Source organism: Onthophagus taurus, chromosome 2 (genome assembly GCF_036711975.1).
Source record: "Onthophagus taurus isolate NC chromosome 2, IU_Otau_3.0, whole genome shotgun sequence".
Taxonomy (NCBI): Eukaryota; Metazoa; Arthropoda; class Insecta; order Coleoptera; family Scarabaeidae; genus Onthophagus; species Onthophagus taurus.
This window is the reverse complement of record NC_091967.1, coordinates 16586090-16608771: the sequence shown is the minus strand read 5'-3', so window position 1 is coordinate 16608771 and position 22682 is coordinate 16586090. Positions and strand designations below refer to the sequence as shown.

The window sequence follows — 22682 nt, the reverse complement described above, 5'->3', positions numbered from 1 at the left end:
AATGATAGAGGACACTGAAATAAACTTTTTTTGTTAATAGACTATTGTCCGGAAATTTCTCAGTGTCAAGATAAAATAGAAAACTTTAAATTTAAATTTTTGCAATCGAATGCAAATCAAAGCAATCAAACGCTACAATAACTCGATCCACTAACTCTTCTTCTGCACGGTGTCTCATAAACCAGTAATTTAATATGATTCCAAATGCAAAAATCAACTGGAATCATATCTGGTGAAATCTGATAGTTTGATAGCAATTTCATCGAAAGTATGCAACATCATCATGCTGGAAATCAATATTTCTTCGAATATTAAGTGGGATATTTTCAAACGACTCTGATAGAGTATGTTCCAGAAAAATACTATACACATGACCATCTAACCATGCAGGCAGTAAATATGGTCCAACTACATAATTGCTAACAATCGCAGCCCAAATATGTGTATATTAAAATAGTACATTTCTAGGAAATCTTGGTTCGTCGTTAATTTTATTCAAGTAACATTCGGCAAATTGAACTGGTGAAATAATCAGCTGGAATTAATGTTTTCATTTTTTGAATGCGAAACGGATGCTTCTGGCATTTCTTCACTATCCTTCATACTGATGTGTGACTTGTACTTATCGTCTGGGCAATGATACGAGTACTAGTTTACGAGTTATTTTCAACTTGCGGCAGAACTTGGTCTTCAAAGTCAATATTTCGGACAGTACGATTGACTCCTTTTATCTTTTCATTACTTCAAAATTCGCCAGATATATGAATAATATATCTAGCCTATGTCGTAACCGATTTAAACAGCTGTTGTATTGAGGAAATGTGCAAAATATCACTATTTAGCGAGTCTTTAAAAGAGAGGTATGGTTATGGTATTAAAGTGTTTAAGTTGTTGTAAGTGGTGGATACACCTGGGCCGTCGAAATATATAAGGAGAAATCTGCAGTTCATATCAGGGTTTCTCATAGTGTAGTCTGTGAACTGATTTACCAGTGTAGCTTTAGCAACGACAATGATAAAACAAAACACATTTGGTGAGTGTTTTTCGGTTACCACGTAAGAATAACCCCAAAGACGTCATTCAAGCTAGACTTAGAACAGGAGATCTTATAGCATGACAACAACAAAATAAAATAGTGTTATTAAATATGGACGAAATGCCAACAACTATCAATCCAAGAGTAGAAACGTTGTAAAAACTGCAAGCAGAAGCTTTTTCGAGAGAAAATTGTTCATAAATCTTCAATTGAGTTCTTACCATTACCAGATAAACCCTCCGCCAACATCAGAAAGCAACCCATCTTCATCAAGGATTAAATCCCATGATAGACAGTTAAAATTAATAAATCCAGGTAATAAACCTTGAAGGGCATAAGAGTGTGACTAGAAGGAGGTGTTTTTTTTGCTATGAAAAATACAGGGAGCAAAGAGTCAACACTATCTCATACAGTGCAGTATCAATAATCATACGTTTGCAATACCCCAATTCGTATTTCATTGTTTTCAAAAAGAGCAAAAGTTAAAATTTTTTACATTCAATTTTTGTGGTATAAATACTGCGTTCTTAACATCCTTATTAATGTTGCTTTTTATCATTAAATCATTTAAATAGTGACCGTTATTGTTAGTGCAGTATTTCTGCAGTTTCTCAACAAAATGCTTTATATTGCCCACCACATATTGCCATCCATCAACACTCAGGCATCGTTTTCAACCTCTTTCTATCCAGCATTCGTATTATGTAGAGTTACTCATTCTTTTTCTATTTCCATCTAGAACCCAACATGTTCTTTAATACGATATCATATTCCTTCTGGAATTTTATCCAGTGTCTGATCATATCTTAAGTATTGGTTGTTTTTCATCCAACATTTTTAAAAAAATCATCATCTTATATACTTTGTAACTAGCAAAATTACATTGCACGTTGTTTCATCATATATCATCAAACATCATCTTCCATGTGGCATCTTTGTCAATCGCAAAGTATCTAATTATGTCATTCTATCCAGCATTTTTTATCCATAATTTTGATCTTCTCATCTAGTTGCTGCTATGTTTTTGGGGACAAGTTTCTTTTGGAAACTTCATCTATATAGTACCCATTAACAACTAAAATGTTCTTCCATCCATACTTATTCTTCTTTTAAGGTCTCACGGTTTTTCTCTATTTCTCTCAACCAACACTTATCTATTTTCTTACGTATTCCTTTATTTTATCACAATTGCTTATAAGTGACTTATCATTTCTACCATTGTAACTGTATATAAGATTTTATTTTGACAATTTTGCACTTTATTTTTCAATACTAATTGCAATACTAATTTTAGTAATTTTAATCTAAAATTTAGGCATTGCAACATTTTAATTTTTCATTATATCCTGATGTAGTCTCATTGCCTCATTTCCTTTTTGCATTAAGACCTTCAATTTTGATCGCCCAAGCCAGGGACATTGATGTTGTATTTCCAGTTTGGAGATTTTCAATTCTTTCCAAATCACCATAATTACTTGGTATACGAGAAATGTAAAAATGCAAGATGTCAGGTATTCTGTAAATTTAACACTTAAATGCGGATTTGAAGAAATAAAGTTTAGATGAGTGTTAATAGGCCTGTTTTGGGTTCAAAAGTTCTGATGAAGTTGTGAAGTTTTCTGCGCATACTTAGGTCTGTTTTAGTTTAAGACTTCTGATGTTCCGAACAGTTCTGAACCTTTCTGCGCATACTTAAATATGTAACATTTATGCGCGGAAAGGTTCAGAAGTGTTTGGAATTGAAGAGGTCTTGAACCAAAACAAGCCTAGTATAGGTCTTGATTTGCTGTAGCATTGATAATATGTAATACAAGTCAAAAAGAAGACAGGAAGAACACTGTTCTTTTTAAGTTTTTTTTTTTCAGTTGTACAATAATGCAAAATTAGTTTTGCTTAAATAAAAGACTTATTCAATATTTATTACAAAATTCTTTCATGTATTGATAACAAAGCATACGCTCTTGTATATAGGGTTGCATATGCATGATGTATATTTTTTGCCAATAACAACTTGTCTGACAGGATTAGATCGGTTGAATCAGCCATGGTTACGGTTATTTGCACAAAAATTGAAAGTGAAATTTCCGGTGAGATTTTATAATAATAGAGCAACAATCGGGTGACATCTTAGATTCTTTGTAAGACTAATATCTAAAGAAAATCATGTCGGAAACGTACAAAATCGGACAACGGGTGGAATTAATTGGTAAAGATGTTCAAGGTTCCATTGCATATTTCGGCCAAACACAATTCGCAACTGGCCGATGGATCGGCTTAATCTTAGATGAACCTAAAGGAAAAAATAATGGCACCATTCGTAATCATACATATTTTCAGGTAAGATGTTTATTAGGATTCTTTATTTTTTGTTATTCAGTAAAATTACACGTGACATAAAATTATCATATTTCTTTTTATTTCTTTTTCAGTGCGAAGAAAATTATGGGGTTTTTGTTCGTCCATCTCAAGTTATTTTATTGGATGATGAAGGGAAACGAATTGAACCTAAAGAACGCCTGGAAGATACCCCAGGATCAAAGATACGAAGTCGCCAAAGCATGTAAGTAACTGACAGCTTTTTCTAAATTATTTATACCTAACCATCTATTTCTATACCTATCAAAACATAAAGTACACCTGCTCAAGCTGCAACTGGAACAAAACCTAAGCCAACAACGTAAGTTTTAAAAAGGCTTGCAGACATAATTGCTCATTCGGTTTTATTAATTCATTTTATGTCGTTTTTTTCTTTCTTTTTTCCATTTTAAACGCATTCATTTAGTGTCAGGAGGAAAACTTCTCCACAAAAAAGACCTCCATCTTTGTCTGCATCAAGGTATATCTAATTATTCAAGCAGTAGAGATAAATCAGTTTTGTATTGGTTTATTTTATGTTTATTTTTTGGTTATATTGCTTCAAAAATAAGAATTGCTTCCAAAATTGACTTATATAAGAAAATATTTCTATTATTATTATTTAAACAATACAAGGCGCAACACAGAAACTTTTTCTTGGTCAAATTATGCAAAGGTTTCTTTGTTGCACCTTTATAACGCGCAATTATGTCTCATCAATGTTTCTTAAAAAAAACCCAAATTGATAAAGTCCCTTTTTGCAAATCCTCTCCCATAATAGCTTTGTTTTTCTTGTTTGTCTCTGTTAAAAAAATCTAATTCAACTTAAACCTAAAATGAAATGAATCAATAAGTGATCATTTAAAAGTTAAAAGTACAGATTCCTGTATTTACCCACCTTGTGCAACATAAATGTTTTCTTTTTGTGTACCGTCCTTTAAAAAAGTGTTTGTATCAAACAATGGTGTAATAATGGTGAAATAAAACCCTCCATATAGAAGAAAAACAGGATAAACCATTCAATTTAATCATTCTGGGAAGAAAAACAAAGCTATAATAAAATCTACTCTACATATTTAAATAAAAAAGAACTGTTGAGAAAAACAAAACTATTTCTTTAAAGCTTATATCCGCACGATCATCCCCCAAAGCGAAAAAGAAACGACAACACCTCAAAGGAACAATACGATATCTATTTGAAAGAATTAGAAAACGATTTGGCATTTAGAAATTGTAATCCAAGAGGTAACGAGCTTTATTTCCATTCAAAGTGGGACAATTTAACGTTGAAATTGAATAGATGCGATACTGGTCCGTCATCATTAACGTCGGATGAATGGCGAAAGGTTTAAAACGAAAAAACAAAAAAATTTATTATTATTCCTACATTACAATGTGATTGTTGCAGCGCTTTAATGATTGGAAAAACAGCACAAGGTGTAAAGTGAGGAGAATTAAAGAAAATCAGACGACCACAAGATCCGGAAGTACTACTGCAAAATTAAAATTAACCGATTTAGAAACTAGAGGATTAGCTGTATGGGGTACGGCGTCAATGGAAGTTGTTGATGAAACGGATGGTTTAAGACAATTAGAGTCGGTGGGAATTTTTGAGAGTGCCGAAAATTCTTGGAACGATTCGGTTAAAGTTGAACCGCCCGACCTTGTAAATGAAATTCAGCATTTAACGCCTGATGAATTAACTGATGAGATAGATACGAAAAACGGCCCGTTAAGTGAGACGTCATCCTATGAAAATCATTATCGACGTGACGAAATTTCCGGTAGATTTGAACATTTCGTCATGGAGTTTATTGATTCAGAACATAAAAAAATCGATATGAAAGCGAAAAAATTAAAATTGGAAGAAAGACGAACTGAAATTGATAGGATGAGGTTACAGTTTGAAATTGCCAAATTTAAATATTTACATCCTGACTTTAAATTTGATATGGATAAGTGATGTGAAAATAAAGAAAAAAACGGTTGTTGTATTTATAATTAATTAAGGAATTAAATAATTAGTGACATTCTACTACCAGCATTTGACAATATTTGTTTGTTATTTAATTTACATGTATTGAAAAAAAATAAATTGTTTTTTGAACATATTAATGGTTCATTTTATTTATAGCCTTATAAAATTTTAGAAAATTATATCATTAAATGGAATATATGTAAAATTGAATAACCCAAGAATACTGCGACACAAATTATATAAAGAAAACTTTAATATTTCGCAAATTATGGTATAATATATGATTACATCAAGACCACAATTTTGAAGTCGACCTTCAAGATTAGGTATAAAATATATTTGAATTACTGCAATTAGAAAACCTTTTCTGTATCTGTTTTAGTTAAGGTGATAAACTGTAGAGAATTATTAATTGTGTTGAAAGATGAGTTTAAAAACAATATGGTGAAGATTATTTAAACATTACCGAGATAGGATAGTTGCAGATTTTTTCCCATAACTTTAGAGGGCTATAACTTGGAGGAGAAGGGGTTTTGAACAAAAAGTTATATGTAAGACACCCCTTAATTTTGGATGAAAAGTCACCCCTTGAAATCTTTAGCATGAATTTAAAAACACCTGTATATTACTTATTATAATAAATATGGAATATGTTCTCTACAGGTGTTTCATAATATATGCGCAGGACTTCAAGATGTGATAGCTTGTCCAAAAATTTGAAAAAAGTTTCTATCAACTTATCCTCTAAAATGCACCATTTTCGATATACAGGTGTTGAAATTTAATAAAAAAAATCGTTTTTTGCGAATATCTCCGGAACCGTTTATCGTACAGAAAACAGCGTTTGTAAGCATTTTCTACTCATAATAAGCTTTGCGGGAGAACAAATTTTTTTAAAGCTATAATTGATGAAGATTTTGATTTTGGCCCCAAAAGAAAAAATCTAATCAATTAAGTTCGGGAGATCGCAGTGGCCAAGGGTGCTCGTATTCGTCGTCCAAGTATTGGCGAGCAACCAAACTTAAAGTACATGTTTTGTCTTACTTGAAGCGGTACATCTTCCAGCAGTTCCGGTAGTACTTCTTCTAGAAATTGTCGATAATCTGCACCGTTTAATCTGTTTGGTAAAAAATGTGGGCCTATCAAATTATCACCGACGATGGCAGCCCAAACATTTACGGAAAATTGTTGCTGATGATCGAAAATGGTGCATTTTAGAGGGTAAGTTGATAGAAACTTTTTTTCAAATTTTTGGACAAGCTATCACATCCTGAAGTCCTGCGCATATATTATGAAACACGCTGTATAGAGAGGATATATATGATTTCATAGTTTCTGAAAGCTTTTATATCTGAAAGTATTCATGGTTTCTTAAAGATTTTCTGAGGTTTCTAAGAAATTCTGGGAATTATTGGATACATATCAGGGTTATTTAATTTAAAAAGAGGATATCCAAGAATTTCCTTGCAATTTCCTGGGGTATATGAGATATTATGGAATTTATTTAAGGTGTTTCGGGATTTATGTCATCTGAAGAGAAGATTTTTTTTCTGAGGTTTCTAAGAAATTCTGGGAATTATTTTATACATATCAGGGTTATTTTATTTAAAGAGAAGATGTCCAAGAATTTCCATGCAATTTCCTGGGGTATATGAGATATTATGGAATTTATTTAAGGTGATTTATTTCATCTAAAGAGAAGATTTTTGTAATCTTCTACAGTTTATATGAGGTTTTTAAGGATTTTCAAAGAATTATCAACACAACCCAAGAAATTTTATGATTTTCCTGATATATTAAAACAATTTTGCAACCTATTTGGTATATATTAGGGATAAATGTAATAATAATTCATGTATAAAAAGAAGATATCCAAAGGTTTTTAAACATTCCATGGTTTCCTATAGATTTCCATGGATTTTCCAAGATATTTGTGACTCTAGAATTTATTGGGGACGTGTAAGCATGATTTTTTTTAAAGAGATAAATTCCAAGAATTTCATTGTTTGTCTAAATATTAGCTAAGATTATTAAGGATATGTAGTTGATTTCCAAACAAATTTAAGAAGTTCTAGAATGTATTTGTGGCTTATGAGGCTTATTTTTATCTAAATAGAGAAATTCCATGGTTATCTGGGTAATACTTAAGGTTCCTAAAGAAAGTTTACAGGATTTCTAAGGCAACCCAGGAATTTCTAAAAATTTCCCAATATATCTAAGGATTTTTGGAAAATGTTTATAAGGTGTCAGGATTTGTCTTAACTAAACACAACATTTGAGTGCCCAGGAAATCTAGAACAAATCAGGAAAATCTAAAGCTTTCTGAGATATCTAAGCCCGGCCATATTTCAATCTCAGTTCAACTCAACTGTACAGGTGTCCAAATTTCGATGGGTTTGCAGGGTATCTCAGTTATTATGAAAGATAGAAAGTTGCGGCTTTCGCAAACCTGAGCTACTTTTTTGAAACTTACAATGGCGCGAACCATATTTTCATAGCCCTCTTCGTTTTTGATACACAGGGAGTGTTTGAAATTTACGATTTTCAGACACCTCCTGTATCTTGGCTTTAAATTGAACAGTTCAAACTGTCATTTCAAACTGTCAGTTCAAACTGTACGTGTGTGACCGGCCTAATATTATTTAAAGAGAGGATTCTCATGGTTAGCTAAGGATTATTTGAGCTTTATAAGAATTTTCACAAGATTTTCTGGACAATTTCGCAAATTCTACTGATTTTCTAAAATATTTTGGAATATTTTGGATATTTTATTTAAACGGAGAATTTTAGTCAATATCATTTTATGACAGCATAATGTTCTTAATGGAAGCGCAAAAATGTAATCGTTCTTAATGCTTGCAATTCAAAGATGTGTAAGTTGAGTATGATTGCTTAACTAAACAGTTCTTCTTTTAGTAACATTTGGCATTTGTGGCTGTCAAATATAGAGTTAGTTAGGTCTAGATTAAGTATTTACACTCTGTTTATGATGCTTTTTTTTGTAGTAGGTTGATGCGGGGAGAATGTAGAGTATGCAATGTGGTAAACGTCAATATTTATCTCTTGACTAAAATCTGCAAGTAGTTAAAATAATTGATTGACAATAATTCTTCCTCTCCCTTAAAGAAACATTTAATCGCAAGTCAATTTTGGAAACATTTACTTTAATTTAGCAGTAGAAAATAGATCTTATATTTCCAATACCTTATTTTTTTTTGATATATTATAGTTCTAGAATATCACTTGCTAGCAGCCGATTAAGTGGTAGCAGACAATCTTTGCTGGGAAGTAGTCAATCGTTAGCTGAAAGCAGAAGTCAATTGGTATCGCCAAGTGAAAAACAAGCCGAATCTGAAGCACCTAGTCAAATTCCAAAACGAGCCTCATTCATCGAAGTAATTCTTTCTATAAAAACTTAACGATTTTTATTTAAAAATTTTCATCTTTTTTAGACTGGTTTCGTAGAAACTTTAAAGCCCCAATTTATTCCAGGTCAAGTCCTAACAACAACACCAATGACTTCTGTTGAAGAAAAACTAAGTAATCTTCAGTTGCAACAAGAATTAGATAATCGCAATCAGCAGATTAAAGATCTTAATGAAAAATTGGATACTCTTAAAGTGAAACGTCAAGAAGATAAAGAACGATTTAAAGATTTCGATAAATTAAAAATTCAACTTGAACAATTAGTCGAGTTTAAAGCGAAAATTATGGAATCGCATGCTAATTTACAAAAAGAATTACAAAAATCAAAACAAGAAGCTAAAGATGCGATCGAAGCTAAGGAAGTACACGCTGATGAAATGGCCGATTTAAGTGATGCAGTTGAGATGGCGACCGTTGAAAAAGAAATGGCTGAAGAAAAAGTTGAAACTTTGCAATTAGAATTGGAAGTGTGCAAGGAAAAATTGGAAGAAGTCACGCTTGATTTGGAAATATTAAAGAACGAATTGCAAAATAAAACGTCTGGTGGTGGCGAATCAACGTCTACTTACGAATTGAAACAACTCGAACAACAAAATCAAAGATTACGTGAAACTTTGGTGAAAATGCGCGATCTTTCAGCGCACGATAAACACGAATATCAAAAAATTATGAAGGATATGGATCAGAAAAAATCTGAAATTGCCGAATTGGGAAGAACTAAAGAAAAACTTAGTGCTCGTGTTGAAGCTATGGAGCAACAAATCGGCGATTTACAAGAACAAGTTAAAAATAATTTCTTCCTTATTTAAGTTATTTTTACTCATGAAATTATTTTTAGGTTGACGCCGCTTTGGGTGCGGAAGAAATGGTGATTATTTTAGCCGACCAAAAGTTAACTCTTGAAGAAAAAGTAGTAAAACTTGAAGAAGAAATCGCCGATTTAGAAATATTACAAGACATGAACGATCAATTAGTCGAAAGTAATGCTGAATTAGAGATGGATCTTCGCGAAGAACTCGACATGGCTCACGCTAGTACAAGAGAAGCAAAAAGGGAAAGAGATGCAGCTATGGAAACGATTGCTGATCGAGAATCAACAATTAACAAGTTTAGGGAGTTAGTACACAAACTACAAGAACAATCTTTAGATCTTCAACATCGCTTAGAAAAAGAAACTAGTAAACCAATAACAACTCTTCCTGAAATCTTAGATTTCAAAAAGATGTTTATTGAAACTAAAGCTCATACTAAAGCTATTGATTTGGAACTTCGTAGAGTCGAAGTTCAACAATTACAACAACACATTAAGTATTTAAGTGCTTATATGCCTGATACTTTTATGAATAGAGGAGGTACAAATTTGTTGCTTTCTGAACTTATTAATAATTATATTATATTTTTTTAGGTGATCATGATGCTGTATTAGTTCTACTTTTATTGCCAAGATTAATTTATAAAACTGAAATTCTTTTGGGACAAATAAAAGATAAATTTCCAACAGTTGAAAAATTAGATAGATCAGCAATAGTTAAAGGTCACAATATTGAGCAATACACTTTCCGTTGTCGTTTATCATTTTTTATGTTTGCTTTACAAGTAATTTTGTGAAACATTAATATGATTAAGTTTATATTAAACATAATTTTTTTTAGTCGATTGTGCGTCAATACATTCATGCTTTAAATACATCAAAACCAGAAACTTTATTAAAAGTTGGGGCAACTTTCCCTGAGATGGTTGGACAAGAAAAAATAATTGACGGATTTGTTGAATTGATAAAACGCGATCAATTAGATGAAAATATTCCAACAGAGCCCTTAGAAAAGTGTGCTGGTTATTTTTACACGATGTATCCGCTTCTCTTTGCAGTTAATGGAGCACAAAATCATACTCAATTACTGGGTGATAACGCGAAGTTTTTAACAATCGCTTGCGAAGCTATGACAGTTGATGCAACAATAATAAAAAATCTTACAGATGGTGCTAATATCGGTGATATTGGTTATTTAGCACAACACATTATTATGACAGCCGAATCCATGCAACAACAATTAAAGCTAATTAAAAGAAGAATCCCACCAGATACAACCGTTTCAAACTTAGGATTAAAAAAAGAAACTTATGACGGTTTATATCAATGTTATATTCACACCGGGAAAGTATTAAAAACTTTACAAGATATTATCAAAAACGCGATTCAAACAATTAATTCAAGTGGTGAATCAGAGAAAGGATTAACCCCCGATAAAATGAAAGACCTCGCCATAAACGCCAGCGATAAAATATACGAACAAGACGATTTAGGTCCAATCCAAAGCATTAAACATTCTCTATCGCTTATTTTGAATCAATTAACACAAACCGCGCAATTTCTCCAAGACAATGAATACGAAATTGCTACGGCCAATAAAAACGAAGAAAAACCAATACCTCCCGTACAACAACGAGCGCAAGTCGTCAGAAAAGAATTGGAACAAATCAAAACGCTCACCAGTAAACTCGAAAACAAAGAATCCGATAATAAAGAACTTCGAAAAGTGTTGAAAGAAAAACAAGAACAACTTTCCGAAATGACGATTCGTAAAGAACTCGCAGAAAAGAAGTTTGGAAACGTTAATAAAGATTATGAGTTAACGATTGAAAAATTGCAAAGGAAAATCGAAGAGTCGCAGAATAATTTAAGGAAGAAAGAGAAAGAATTTGAAGATACTCTTGATCATCTTCAAACCGATATTGATTCGCTTGAAAATGAAAAGGCTAAAATGAAGGAAATATTGAAGGTTTATAAGAGAAATGAGAATTCGAGCACATCTAGCTCTCAAAATTCCTTCCAATCTATTGGACCTACTTTACCAGCTGTTGTTAAGGATTCACCACTTTTATTACAAGAAATTGATAATTTACGTAAAATGCTTCGTCGTGAACGTGAAAGAAGATTGGATTTAGAAACGGCTAAACTTAAAGAAGAATTGGATCAATTGGAACCTTTGCCTGTATTTGAAAGTAAAGAAGATAAAGAGTTGGATATGTTAATTAAGGAAGGTGATTTGTTGGAGAAGGTAAGATTAATAATTAATAAATTAATAATAGTAATTTTTTAATATCATTATTTAATTGTTAATTCTCGCAATATTCATTTTAGGATTATTTGTATACGTTATCTCATCCAGTATTTCCACCAATTTATAAAGCAACTAATAAAATAGAAGCTTGGAGGAATCATTTTATTGAAGAAAACGAAAAAATTGAAAAACTAAATCATCGAGCTGAACAGTTCCAACTGAAAGTTGCTAATGTAATTATGAAAAGGCAGGTTGGTGGGTACATTGAAGCTAATTTCACGGAGTTCCCCACAGTGGAAATGGCTAAGGTAAGGGAATTATGTTTAATATACAGTCGAACCTGGATATGTGAGTAATGGGTAAGGGGGAAACCTTTATAACCAGGATTTAAAATCGTTTCAAACAAGTATGAGTATAAACAGAGTATAAACTACCGGTTTATACTTGTGAGCCGACTGTGAGGTCATCAAAAAAAAAATTTTTTTTTAAATAAAAGTGTGCTGGTAATTCCAGTAGTCTTGTAGACTAACCATTAATATTTATCTATAAAACGATATACTTATTCACTAGAGTCTATTCATTAATCTCTTCTAGTTTTGTTCTTACACACTGTGCTTTGCTTTTATATGCAATACACTAAACAAGATCTTGTGGTTTTCTTCTCATCAGTTTTCGCAAAGTGTTTAACAATGTGGCGTTGATTGTTCAGCGGTTGAAGATCCTTTACGTTGTCATAGAAGTGAAATACAACTTCATGATTTTCATCATACCTTTTAACTTCTTACTTAAAGGTTGGAATCCGGACTTCTCTATGTATACTGAAACTTCGCACATACAAGGTGACATTAACTATGTTATGTAGCATTTTATTTTGAAATATTTTGTGTAGTGCCATATTGGTTTCAGAATCTGATTGTAAATCAGTAGTAATCTGTCTGTATTTTATAAAGCTGTTTATATAAATAGGTGCTTTAGAGTATTGCTATAGAGTTACTAGTTAAAACTATAGAGTTTTGCACAAAGCTAGACTATCCTAGTGGACTTTGTGGAAAAATTTGAGGTCTTACCCCTGAAAGACTGTACTGGCTCTATGTGACTGTAGGAAAATCCGACAGACTTCAGTTATCAGTAAACTTTCACGAATTCAATGAGTAGTCAGTTTGGCAATCCCTAGCAATAGAGGTTCTGCTTGAGCTATCTCCTCTGCATTTACATATAGAGAAAGTGGCTAGAACTACCATTTACAGATTTAAGCAATGTGCTCAAAACTGTTCCGACATGTCCTACCAATGGGCTGCGGAAGACATTATAAGCACTGATACCGTGCTATTAATACCGTCAGATTTAGCGGGATCACTATCAGTGATTAATGCTCAATTCCAGATTGTTCTGCCTGAGCGGCAGTCCTGGATCGAAAATGAAAATGCTGTGGTTCAGACAGATATTTGCATGTTCACAGATGGATCAAAAACGCCGGAAGGGGACGGAGCAGGAGTCCCCTTCCGACGTCCAGGAGTCTTCCTTCCTAAAATCCTTTTTGAGAGAGGGGTGAAGAACATGACAGTACGAATCTCAGACAGTGAAGCCACTCTCCAGGCGCTGCAGATTCAATTGTGTCGGTTATTCTATGCAGTTGGTCTATTGTTAAATGCTTTTGCCTATGTCCTATTATTGGGCTTGGTCTTTTGAGCAGTAGATTCTCAAGGGCTGCGTTGAGGAAGTAGCGCAGTATGAGGTAATGAGGTCAAATCCTACAGCTTTCTTTGGATTTACGTTAGTTCTTAGCTCATCTGCTACTTCTTTAGAAGATGGCGTTGTTCGAAGTGGTTGATTGATTCTTTTAAAACGATTGGACCACCCTATGCTTGATTCTCGGGGTGAATGGTATGATATGTTTTATAACCTCTTCCTTTAAGATAGGATTGACCTCTCATGTGTATCTCAGAAATGAGGCACACATCTATGTACTGTGTATTCAAAACTTCAAGGAAGTGTTTGGAGTACTGTTGCAGCCTGTATTGCTACCAGGCAGCAATACATATATCCCGTTGGCTTATTATTATTTTATTTTGGATATAGTACATTGGTACTCAAGCCAAAGCATTGGTACTCCAAGCCAGAAATATTAATTCCTGGCATGGATCTTGATGGAACAAAGTGTTGACTTTGGGTACCTGGTCTCTGTAGCATGCTCTGGGTATAAGTTAAGTCAGCCTTTCCTATATTAAGAACAATTTATCGTGCTAGATACTAACTTTTCTGGTTTTAGCATTATGTCTTCTTTTCTGGAGCTCCATTGCTATTGTGCACCGTCTGTAGCTACTTGGGTGCACTTTTTTAGTTACTTATCCTTGCACATTTCACGCAGACTTGCAGTTTTCTGCAGAATCTCATTGTGTGGTCATTTTATATTGTGGAATGAGCTTCTTCACTTTCCTGTGGTTGATATATTGGATATCGTAGATTTTGTTGATATCCTTTGATTTACCAAAGTTCAGCAGATGTAATGCCTAGCTAATATGCTTCAATTTGTTGTTGGAGGTAGTTTTCTTGAGTTTTGAGTTACTTCCACAATGTGGAATTTCCTTTAGTTCGTTGTGAATGTCTTCCGTAAGTATTTAGTTTCCAAATATCTTAGTTATTCCTATAGTTGAAATCACCTTCTTGTAAGCTCTTCTTGACGGCCTGGCAATCATTTACATTACTTAAAATCACTGACAGTGGCTTAGCATCGTTTAATTTCGGGCAATCCAATTTTTTTTCAACCTTTCCATTTTTTCTTATTCTAATTTTTAGGCTTTTGGATTCAGCTATGCTTCATTTGTGCCTATGAGTTTACTTAATTTTTTAGTTGCTTGATTTCATTCAAAGCCTGCAGCTGCATTTTCAGATTATTGATAATAACTCCATTATCTGATGCATAGATAGCATAGTAGATATTATAACACCATTATTCTGATTAATTCCATAATTTGATTAATCTTATCGCACGTGTTTTCGTCGACGCAAAAGTTGCTAAATCCTAAATCCTGTAGTAATCAAAGCTGATGTAAAAAAACTGTAAATATTTTACACTCATTGTTTGAGATTGAGAAGAAACAAATGATGTCTTTCTAAAAAACTACAACCGGATATAACGGATTATTTTTTCTAATTAATAAAGTATTTGATTTGATTTATAATTGGGATTACTAAAACACTTCTATAAGAGAGATTTGAAAAGTGTCTCACTTATCCATGTTTGACTGTATAAATAAATATTTACTAATATTTCTTTTTTTTTTTTGTAGTCATTAAAGGAAATTAAACCTGTAACTATTGGATACATCAAAATTCCACCTTATCTTTTATCTAATAATGAAAAGCCAGGTTTAATTGATGTCGAAATGAGTATAAAAAGTCTTGATAAACTTATTCAAAAAATGTGTCCCTTAAAATATATGTAAGCTTATAATTAATAATGTCTTAATGAAAATTAGTTTTGCTAGTAATAATTTATGTTATAATTACGCATTAATTAATTATTAATAATTTATACAATATTTTGTTATTATTTTTTTGATAATACATAATAAAATCCTTTTTATTTTCTTTCAAATCAATTTAAAAATTTTTGGAGCACCATGTTTTTTGAGTTAAGTTCTTTTTAATAAATATTTTGCAATTTACTTTAACTGCGTAGAAAATAACTGATCGGTATGTAAATTGTGGAAGGATAACAAATACAACAAAAATAAAAAAAAAACGAACAATTAACATTTTATTAAAAATAAAATCAATTTATAAGTTAACATCTTAAAAAATACATAATATTTTTACAGAATAGGTACTTGAGGATTGTTTCTTTTAAGATACATCTTCCTTTCTTGGAAAACAACTCTGTGATGTTGTTTTTGTCTATTTCTATAATAACACAGCCAAACGGTAATAGGAACCAAAGCGAAAGCCAAAGGAATTAGGAATAACAAAGAAAATGAAATGTGAGGTTCCCAATTGTATTGATGTTGAATACTAACAGACAAAGTTTTAACGTCGTAATAATTCGCATTTACTCCAACACACGCGTAAACTCCATCATCCAAAGGGCCAACTTTATAAATTTGCAGCTTGCTAATGTAGATGTTGAGTTCTCTTTGTATCACATTATCATTATCGCTGGTATTTATTCTTATATATCCAGTACTGTTGAACATGAGTTTTTTCTTACAATTATCGCATTGTTTAAACCAATATATTTCTAAAGGCTGTACTGAACTGTACACTTTGCATTGAAGAATTAATTGGGAGTTGATTTTTGGGGTGTTTACATTTGGGGTAATTTCCAAAACGGACGGTTTTTTTGGTTCTAAAAATAAAGATTGATGATTAAATTTCGGTTAACGATTTAAAATAGTAATAAATCATTTTTTAATCTGATTTGAACAAAATCACGTATATTTAAAATCTCAACATAATATTTTTGAATTTTATCTGAGTGACAAATGATATATTGCCTCGGATTAGGGCCAATACGACAAGGTAATACAGATAAAACTCGATCAATTAAACAATTTTGTTATCTATCAGAGCGATAATAAATAATCTTTTACACTAATAGGTATTCCTTTCATAATAACCAAAAAATTTAATTTTATCTTAAATTGATTTTAATAGTTACGATTTATAATAAAAAAAGCTTACCTTTAACCTCTAGTTGGAATACTTTTACTACTAAATTCTTATTAACACATCTATATTGAGTGTTGTTTTCTATTTTAACTTCTAAATTTGAAATTTTTTTATTACCCAGGCAGGGAATTATATGGCTTTGATTATTAGGAACTCGTTTCCATTCTCCGTTAAAATTCCCCAATCTATTAATTTCCCATTTAATATATTTCCGATTATGGTTACAATGGGATATCGAACAATTTAATGTGACAGTCGTTCCGTTGAATTGTTTAATTAATACGAATTGTGGCATACTTTTCTTGGGAAGGACATTCTCGTATCCATTTAATTCTGAAATTTAATGTAAATAAAGTTGTAAAAAAAGTAAGTAAACGGCTTTAGATTGTTTATAACTAGTAAATCTATTTTCATGTAATGAAAATGTAAACAACGTAAAGCGTAAATTTGCAACGAACGTATTCGCGTCAAATAAATCCAAATCGACCGTGGATCGTAAAATTTTTACGACATTAAACAACCGCATATAAATAAAACAAAGAACAAATTGAGGACGAACGCGTTTTATTTTATATTTGATCCAATTTCTATTAAATTTATAAAATTTACTAAATTGTAAAACTTAGCTATCCACACCAATGCATTCTGTATTAGTTAGTTCTACTTTTAGTTCAATAAAAATGTACAACAATTTGGGCTGAATAACAACTAAAACTAGAACTAACACTACGAAACAACTAGAGTGATGTATGGAACAAAATCAAAAAAAGTTCTTATAAGCATGTGTCTAGAAATGCTTTCTTAATGACAATTTTTATTAAAAATAACAAAGTACAAATTTTACATCATTTATTTATGATTTTGCGCAGTTCTTCTAATGTATGAAGGTGGTGGCCAAGCAACTGGCCTATCTCTGCCAATCTAAAGATTCGGAAAAGTAATACTTAGGTACTCCATATCAATAAGGCTGAAATGTGGTGGCGTGTTTCAGGAAGAGGAGATGGTTTCAGAAGAGGAGCCTGGAGGAGATGGTATTCTGCCTATTTTTCTGCAAAAAGGCTTAGAAGACCTACTCCCAGTAATAATATCCATATATGTAACTAGCTACAACCTTAGCTATATACCCACACTATGGAGGAAACTAAAGGTGGTCTTCATAACTAAAAGTGATAGGCGTTCAAACGCCGAGCCCAAGACATACAGACCAATTAGCCTAACTTAATTGTTTCTCCTCAAAGGGATGGAAAAGGTAATCGATCAATATCTTAGGAATGGAGTGTTTGTTACTAATTCACTCCATCCTAGCCAACATGCTTACCAGAAAGCAAAATCAACAATTACTGATAATAATATAGAGGGTGCGTTTGATAACACCTCCTATGAATCCATAGAGAAGGCTCTACACGTAAAAGATATACATCCGTCGACAATCAAATGGTGTATAGACATGTTGAAAAGTGGACAGATCACAGCCAGTGTGAGAGGCGAGTCGCTGACTATAAAGGCGCTAAGAGGATGTCCCCAAGAGGGAGTGCTATCACCTCTATTATGGTGCTTGGTAGTTGATGACTTGATGAACACCTATGTATGTGTATGCTGATGACCTGCTAATCACAATCCGAGGTAAATATAATACAATCATAACTCAACTAATGCAGAAAGCCCTACTACTCACCAGTATTTGGTGTAAAAATACCAAGCACTAAATAAAATCGAAATAGTCCCGTTCACTCGGAGTAGGAAGGTACAAATAAAAGCACCCTCCATTGAAAGCAGAACTATTAACCTCAAAACAGAAGTTAAATACCTAGGGATAATACTAGACAGTAAACTAAACTGGAACTCACACTTAGATAAGGTGAGGAAAAAGGCTATCATGGCAAACCAGATCTGCTGCAGGCTCCTAGGATGGAACTGGGATCTCACACAAGGAATGGCTCATTGGGTTTCCGTAGCAATAATCAGACCCATGGTCGGCTACGCCTCACTGGTTTGGTGGCCAAAAACAAAACATAAAACAGCACAACAATAGCTGGCACAAATCTAGCGGTTAGCATGTCTTAATATAACGGGTGCAATGAGATCCTGTCCGACGGCTGCTTTGGAAGCCCTACTCGGTTTCACACCGCTCCATTTATATATACAAAAGGAGGCAGCTTCAAGTGCCTTATCACGAAAATAGTTTCTTCACTCAAGTTGATGCAGGGCAACCTCAGAGGACTCAAAATCCTCTGAAGACCCATGTCTAAATCACCTGATTGAAATTGAAACGGACCTTATACCGACAGAATACAATTTCAACCAGCCGTATAAGGTCATATTTAGAAGCAAGTCAAAAACAGCTGAACACATACTGTGCAATTGCGTCGCCAGAGGCCGTCTAATACACAAAATTTTCGGTAAAACTCTCTTGACACCTACCGACATAACGATTCAAGACCTCAGAGCAATATTAAGGTTCATCAAGGACCTACATTTACCCTAAACCTTTGGAGGGCTTGAGTTCCAATAGATCTTATAGGTCGCGGTAATGAGAGGGGTCGCTCCCTTCAGCCCGGCAGCAATAATAATAATAATGGAGAGAACCAAAAAATCATGTAGATGGTTGCTACTTTTGCTTGATGAACGTCGTCGAAATTAGTGTCAGAAAACTAGCACAATACAAATATCATGATGTATCGTCAGTGTCTAATCTAAGCCAACTCCACGTACGAGTAGTTACCCAAAATGCCAAGTTGCAAAGTTCGACTACATCTCCGTCAACCAGTAATAGTAGTGATTTTTTTTATGGAAGAAAACCATTTAATGAAGACTTATGAAGTCTGATAAGCAAAAAGGAATGGCTAATAATTATTAGCTTCTATTAATTTTAAAATTCGCGCGTAACTTTTTAAGGAAGGACTTTTAGACTCATGTTTATAGGAACTATTTTTACAGTTTTGTTCCATACATCACGTTGGTAAAGTTTGGCAAAGCCATTCAGATATACTCTGTATATATAATTAATAATATAATATAATTGCCTATCAAAAACTCTAAAAATATATTTTTTATCTGTTTAAACTTGCTCATCTATTAAAAATAAATATAAATCATCACTTTTAATTTTTTATCATTTTTTTTTAATAATATTTATATTTTCTGCAAATTATCATGGTGCTATTATTTATTGAGGTCAGTATTTAAGTTCTATTCTATGTAATGTAAATGTTAGAAATGTAAATATTATCTTGTCCTAAAAATATCTTTGCGGGTTGCTATTGTTATAATAAATTCTTTTGATTTAAAAAAATACTTAATACGTTTTTTTTAGTTTAAAAATAAAATAATTTTTTAATATATTTTTTTAATAATAATAAAAAATGTATATGTATATAAATTAATTATTAATTAAACATTGATAAATTAAAAATAAATACTAAAATAACTTACCTGCGTTATTAAAATTATGATTTTGAGATAATATCAACCCAAATAAACTCAAAAATAAGTACGAGATAAAAAACCATTCGTTTTTCATAGTTTTTCTTCATATACTTTCTTGTTTACATTTCTTCAAAATAAGGTGGAATTTTTTTGAATCGTTACTTAACTCGGTGCGAATTTTCAGAAAACTTTCAAACCATAATCGACGCTTTCAGGTTCACTTAACGTTTGGAAATAATCAAATTCGAAATGTTCTAGGCCTGTATTCAATCAGGATATCCAAACATTTACGGCTCACGTCACAACAAACACTGCCGGTTGTTGTCCGAGATACAGTGCATATTTTAAAAACGGTTTTCGTCACTTAACGCATGGCGAATGTTTATTAAAGAATACAAAAAAAATTTCTGTAATTTTTTTAGGCTGTGATACGAATAGAAAGGATCGAATAAAAAAGTGCACGACAACGATTCCGATACGTTAAATACTGATTTTATTTACACACGGTTCCCAGGTATGTATGAACGAGGGAACCGATATAAAGTACGCAAGATAAGCAATCGTAAAACCAAGATTGGGGACTACCTAAAAATTTACTACTGAATATAAAATAAATATTATGTTATTCATAACACTTTATTAATGTTTTTTAAATTACATGAAATTGATTTTAATAATTTTCCGAAATCTTGACACAATTTTTACAACAACTCATTCAAAACGATCGATAAACTTTATCATATCCGTTGTATACACAACGGATGGCCTATACATATATTAATAAATACAATTTTCCCGGAAAAAAAAAATACGTCGTTGTAGCAATCGAGTATCTTGTAGATCATAAATCGATATCACAAAGTTTTTTCATCTGCTTTTTCGAGGTAGCGACCGGGAAGAATAAAGTAAATAAACGTATCGAACCCAACAGTTAGTTCCAATATAGTTTGTAAACGACGTTTTGACATTATCGCCCGTTTTTTTAATGGTGTTTAAACACTCGTTGCGCATTTTAATCCATCACAAGTGGCAGTTATGACATGTTTTTATCGGTTTCTAACAGTTTTGTTTGAGTTCGTGATTTAATCGCTACACGCGGTGTAATTTTAATCACGTATACTAGAAACACAACTAATTCGTGGGAACTTTTTTGGCTAAATATAAATTAGTCAGTCTTAATTAAACTCGAAGTTAAGCCTCATAAAAGTTAGAGCAGTAAATTAAATAATAGTTTTAACGCTATTCCAACGAAATATTAATAGCTTATTAACACATTACTTGACAATGTTATCACTTTCTTAAGAAGTTCGATAAAAATAACTATTATCTGTATTTCAAGTAATTATTAACTTATTTACAATCACTATATGTATAATTTTCATATCAGCTTTGAATTTGGTCGTTGTGTAAAAAACACTTTGTGAGGGTGGTTTTTATAACTACAATAAATGGAATATAAATCAAAATGAAATTATGCAAAGTCATAAAAGACGTTATCGATACATCCATTCGTTAAGTATTATTTATGGTTGATAAATCAACGATCCCAAGTGATTATATACGGCCTTTTGTGTAATGAAATTTAAGAAATCCGATTTTCAAAATTTACCGAGCTGTCTTCTGATGATGGTTAATACCGAAACCGGTTAAAACTAAAATATAAAAAATATAGATTTTCCTTTACTCTAATTGCTACTTATCGAGTAATAATGATTTTCTAAAATTTTCTTTACACATTTAAAATATTGTTGAGTTTAAGAATAATATTCCATGAAGGTTATCTTTCTTCCATTGGTCATATTCGCAGTGTTACGATGTTATTTTGCTGATTTGTGTCATTATTTTAAAGTCAAGAAATATGTGCAGCAATACCAAACTCACTTAAGGGCTACAGAAAGTGTTTGATGTATCAATCGAACAGGCAAGTTTCAGACCAAAACGGAACTGTATTGACCAAATCCTCTCCCTTTCAACTTATATTTAAACTGGATGTTAAAGAGAGCTCAAAACTTCTGACTATTTATCTGTCGGCTGCGACACTACGAAGAGAAGGCATGATTTGTAAGTTCCTTCCATGTAAATCAACAGGCTAAATAATATGCTGAATAACAGAACATTCCGAGTTATCACGGTGTCCGATGTGAGCTCACCCAGAAAACTTAAGGACTGCCTGCCATAAGGATTGATGCTGGCACAGCTCCTTTTTAACTGCTTATCGCAGATTTGATTTGATTTGATAGTGTTTGTCATGACTTGCTTGTGGAATTGTTAAAGTATATTGGCTTCAGTGAATCCGCTTTAAACTTAATTGAAAATTATTTAAGTAATAGGCATCAGTCGGTTAGAATCGGTGATGCTTTGTCTGAATTTCGCTGTTTGAGCAAGGGTGTACCACAAGCTACTATTTTACGGAATATTCTATTTTCTTTATATACATCTCAAATCGTTAGGGGGTTAAATCATTGTGAGTACCATATGTATGCGGATGACTTGCAGATGTATGTTTCCTTTGACCCACGCGACTTCGCGTTGGGTATTACGAATATGCAAAAAGACCTTGATTACATTCATAAAGTGGCTCGGGAATACGGTCTACATCTTAATCCGAGTAAATCCAATGCTATACTTTTTGGAAATTCCGCTATATGTAATGGTTTTCGGGAAAGTATTGATTTGCAAATTGATGGTTGTAACATTCCTTTGGTTAGTGAGGTAAAGAATTTGGGTATGA

At 32.5% G+C, this 22682-nt stretch overlaps 2 protein-coding genes across 6 annotated transcripts; one reads left to right on the top strand and one right to left on the bottom strand.

Annotated features, from left to right (window-relative positions):
* The first annotated feature begins 3056 nt into the window (after positions 1–3056).
* LOC111419332 (dynactin subunit 1) lies at positions 3057–15455 on the top strand. 5 transcript variants are annotated; one of them, XM_071194376.1, is made up of 11 exons: positions 3057–3373; positions 3466–3596; positions 3669–3713; positions 3819–3872; positions 8605–8764; positions 8822–9577; positions 9634–10147; positions 10201–10391; positions 10448–11854; positions 11938–12165; positions 15148–15455. In XM_071194376.1, exons 1-11 carry the CDS (start codon positions 3200–3202, stop codon positions 15301–15303), a joined length of 3816 nt encoding a protein of 1271 aa, XP_071050477.1. In that variant the 5' UTR covers positions 3057–3199; the 3' UTR covers positions 15304–15455. The 5 variants fall into 5 exon arrangements, with proteins under 5 accessions (XP_071050477.1, XP_071050476.1, XP_071050478.1 ...); XM_071194375.1 differs by having other exon boundaries at positions 8599–8764; XM_071194377.1 differs by lacking the exon at positions 3819–3872 and having other exon boundaries at positions 8599–8764.
* Positions 15456–15604: 149 nt separating this feature from the next.
* LOC111419410 (uncharacterized) lies at positions 15605–20440 on the bottom strand. The gene is made up of 3 exons (XM_023052210.2): positions 19958–20440; positions 16538–16858; positions 15605–16202 (listed from the first exon to the last, which is right to left on the bottom strand). Exons 1-3 carry the CDS (start codon positions 20043–20045, stop codon positions 15673–15675), a joined length of 939 nt encoding a protein of 312 aa, XP_022907978.2. The 5' UTR covers positions 20046–20440; the 3' UTR covers positions 15605–15672.
* Positions 20441–22682: the final 2242 nt, after the last annotated feature.

Bases quoted from the DNA above. Each gene is read 5' to 3' on its own strand.
- LOC111419332 (XM_071194375.1), top strand. From the start codon at position 3,200: ATGTCGGAAACGTACAAAATCGGACAACGGGTGGAATTAATTGGTAAA. The intron at 9,578-9,633 runs GTTAAAAATAAT...AATTATTTTTAG, and splicing joins TCGGCGATTTACAAGAACAA to GTTGACGCCGCTTTGGGTGC. The intron at 12,166-15,147 runs GTAAGGGAATTA...TTTTTTTTGTAG, and splicing joins CCACAGTGGAAATGGCTAAG to TCATTAAAGGAAATTAAACC.
- LOC111419410 (XM_023052210.2), bottom strand. From the start codon at position 20,045: ATGAAAAACGAATGGTTTTTTATCTCGTACTTATTTTTGAGTTTATTT. The intron at 16,859-19,957 runs GTAAGTTATTTT...ATTAAATTTCAG, and splicing joins TCATAATTTTAATAACGCAG to AATTAAATGGATACGAGAAT. The intron at 16,203-16,537 runs GTAAGCTTTTTT...CTTTATTTTTAG, and splicing joins ATTCCAACTAGAGGTTAAAG to AACCAAAAAAACCGTCCGTT.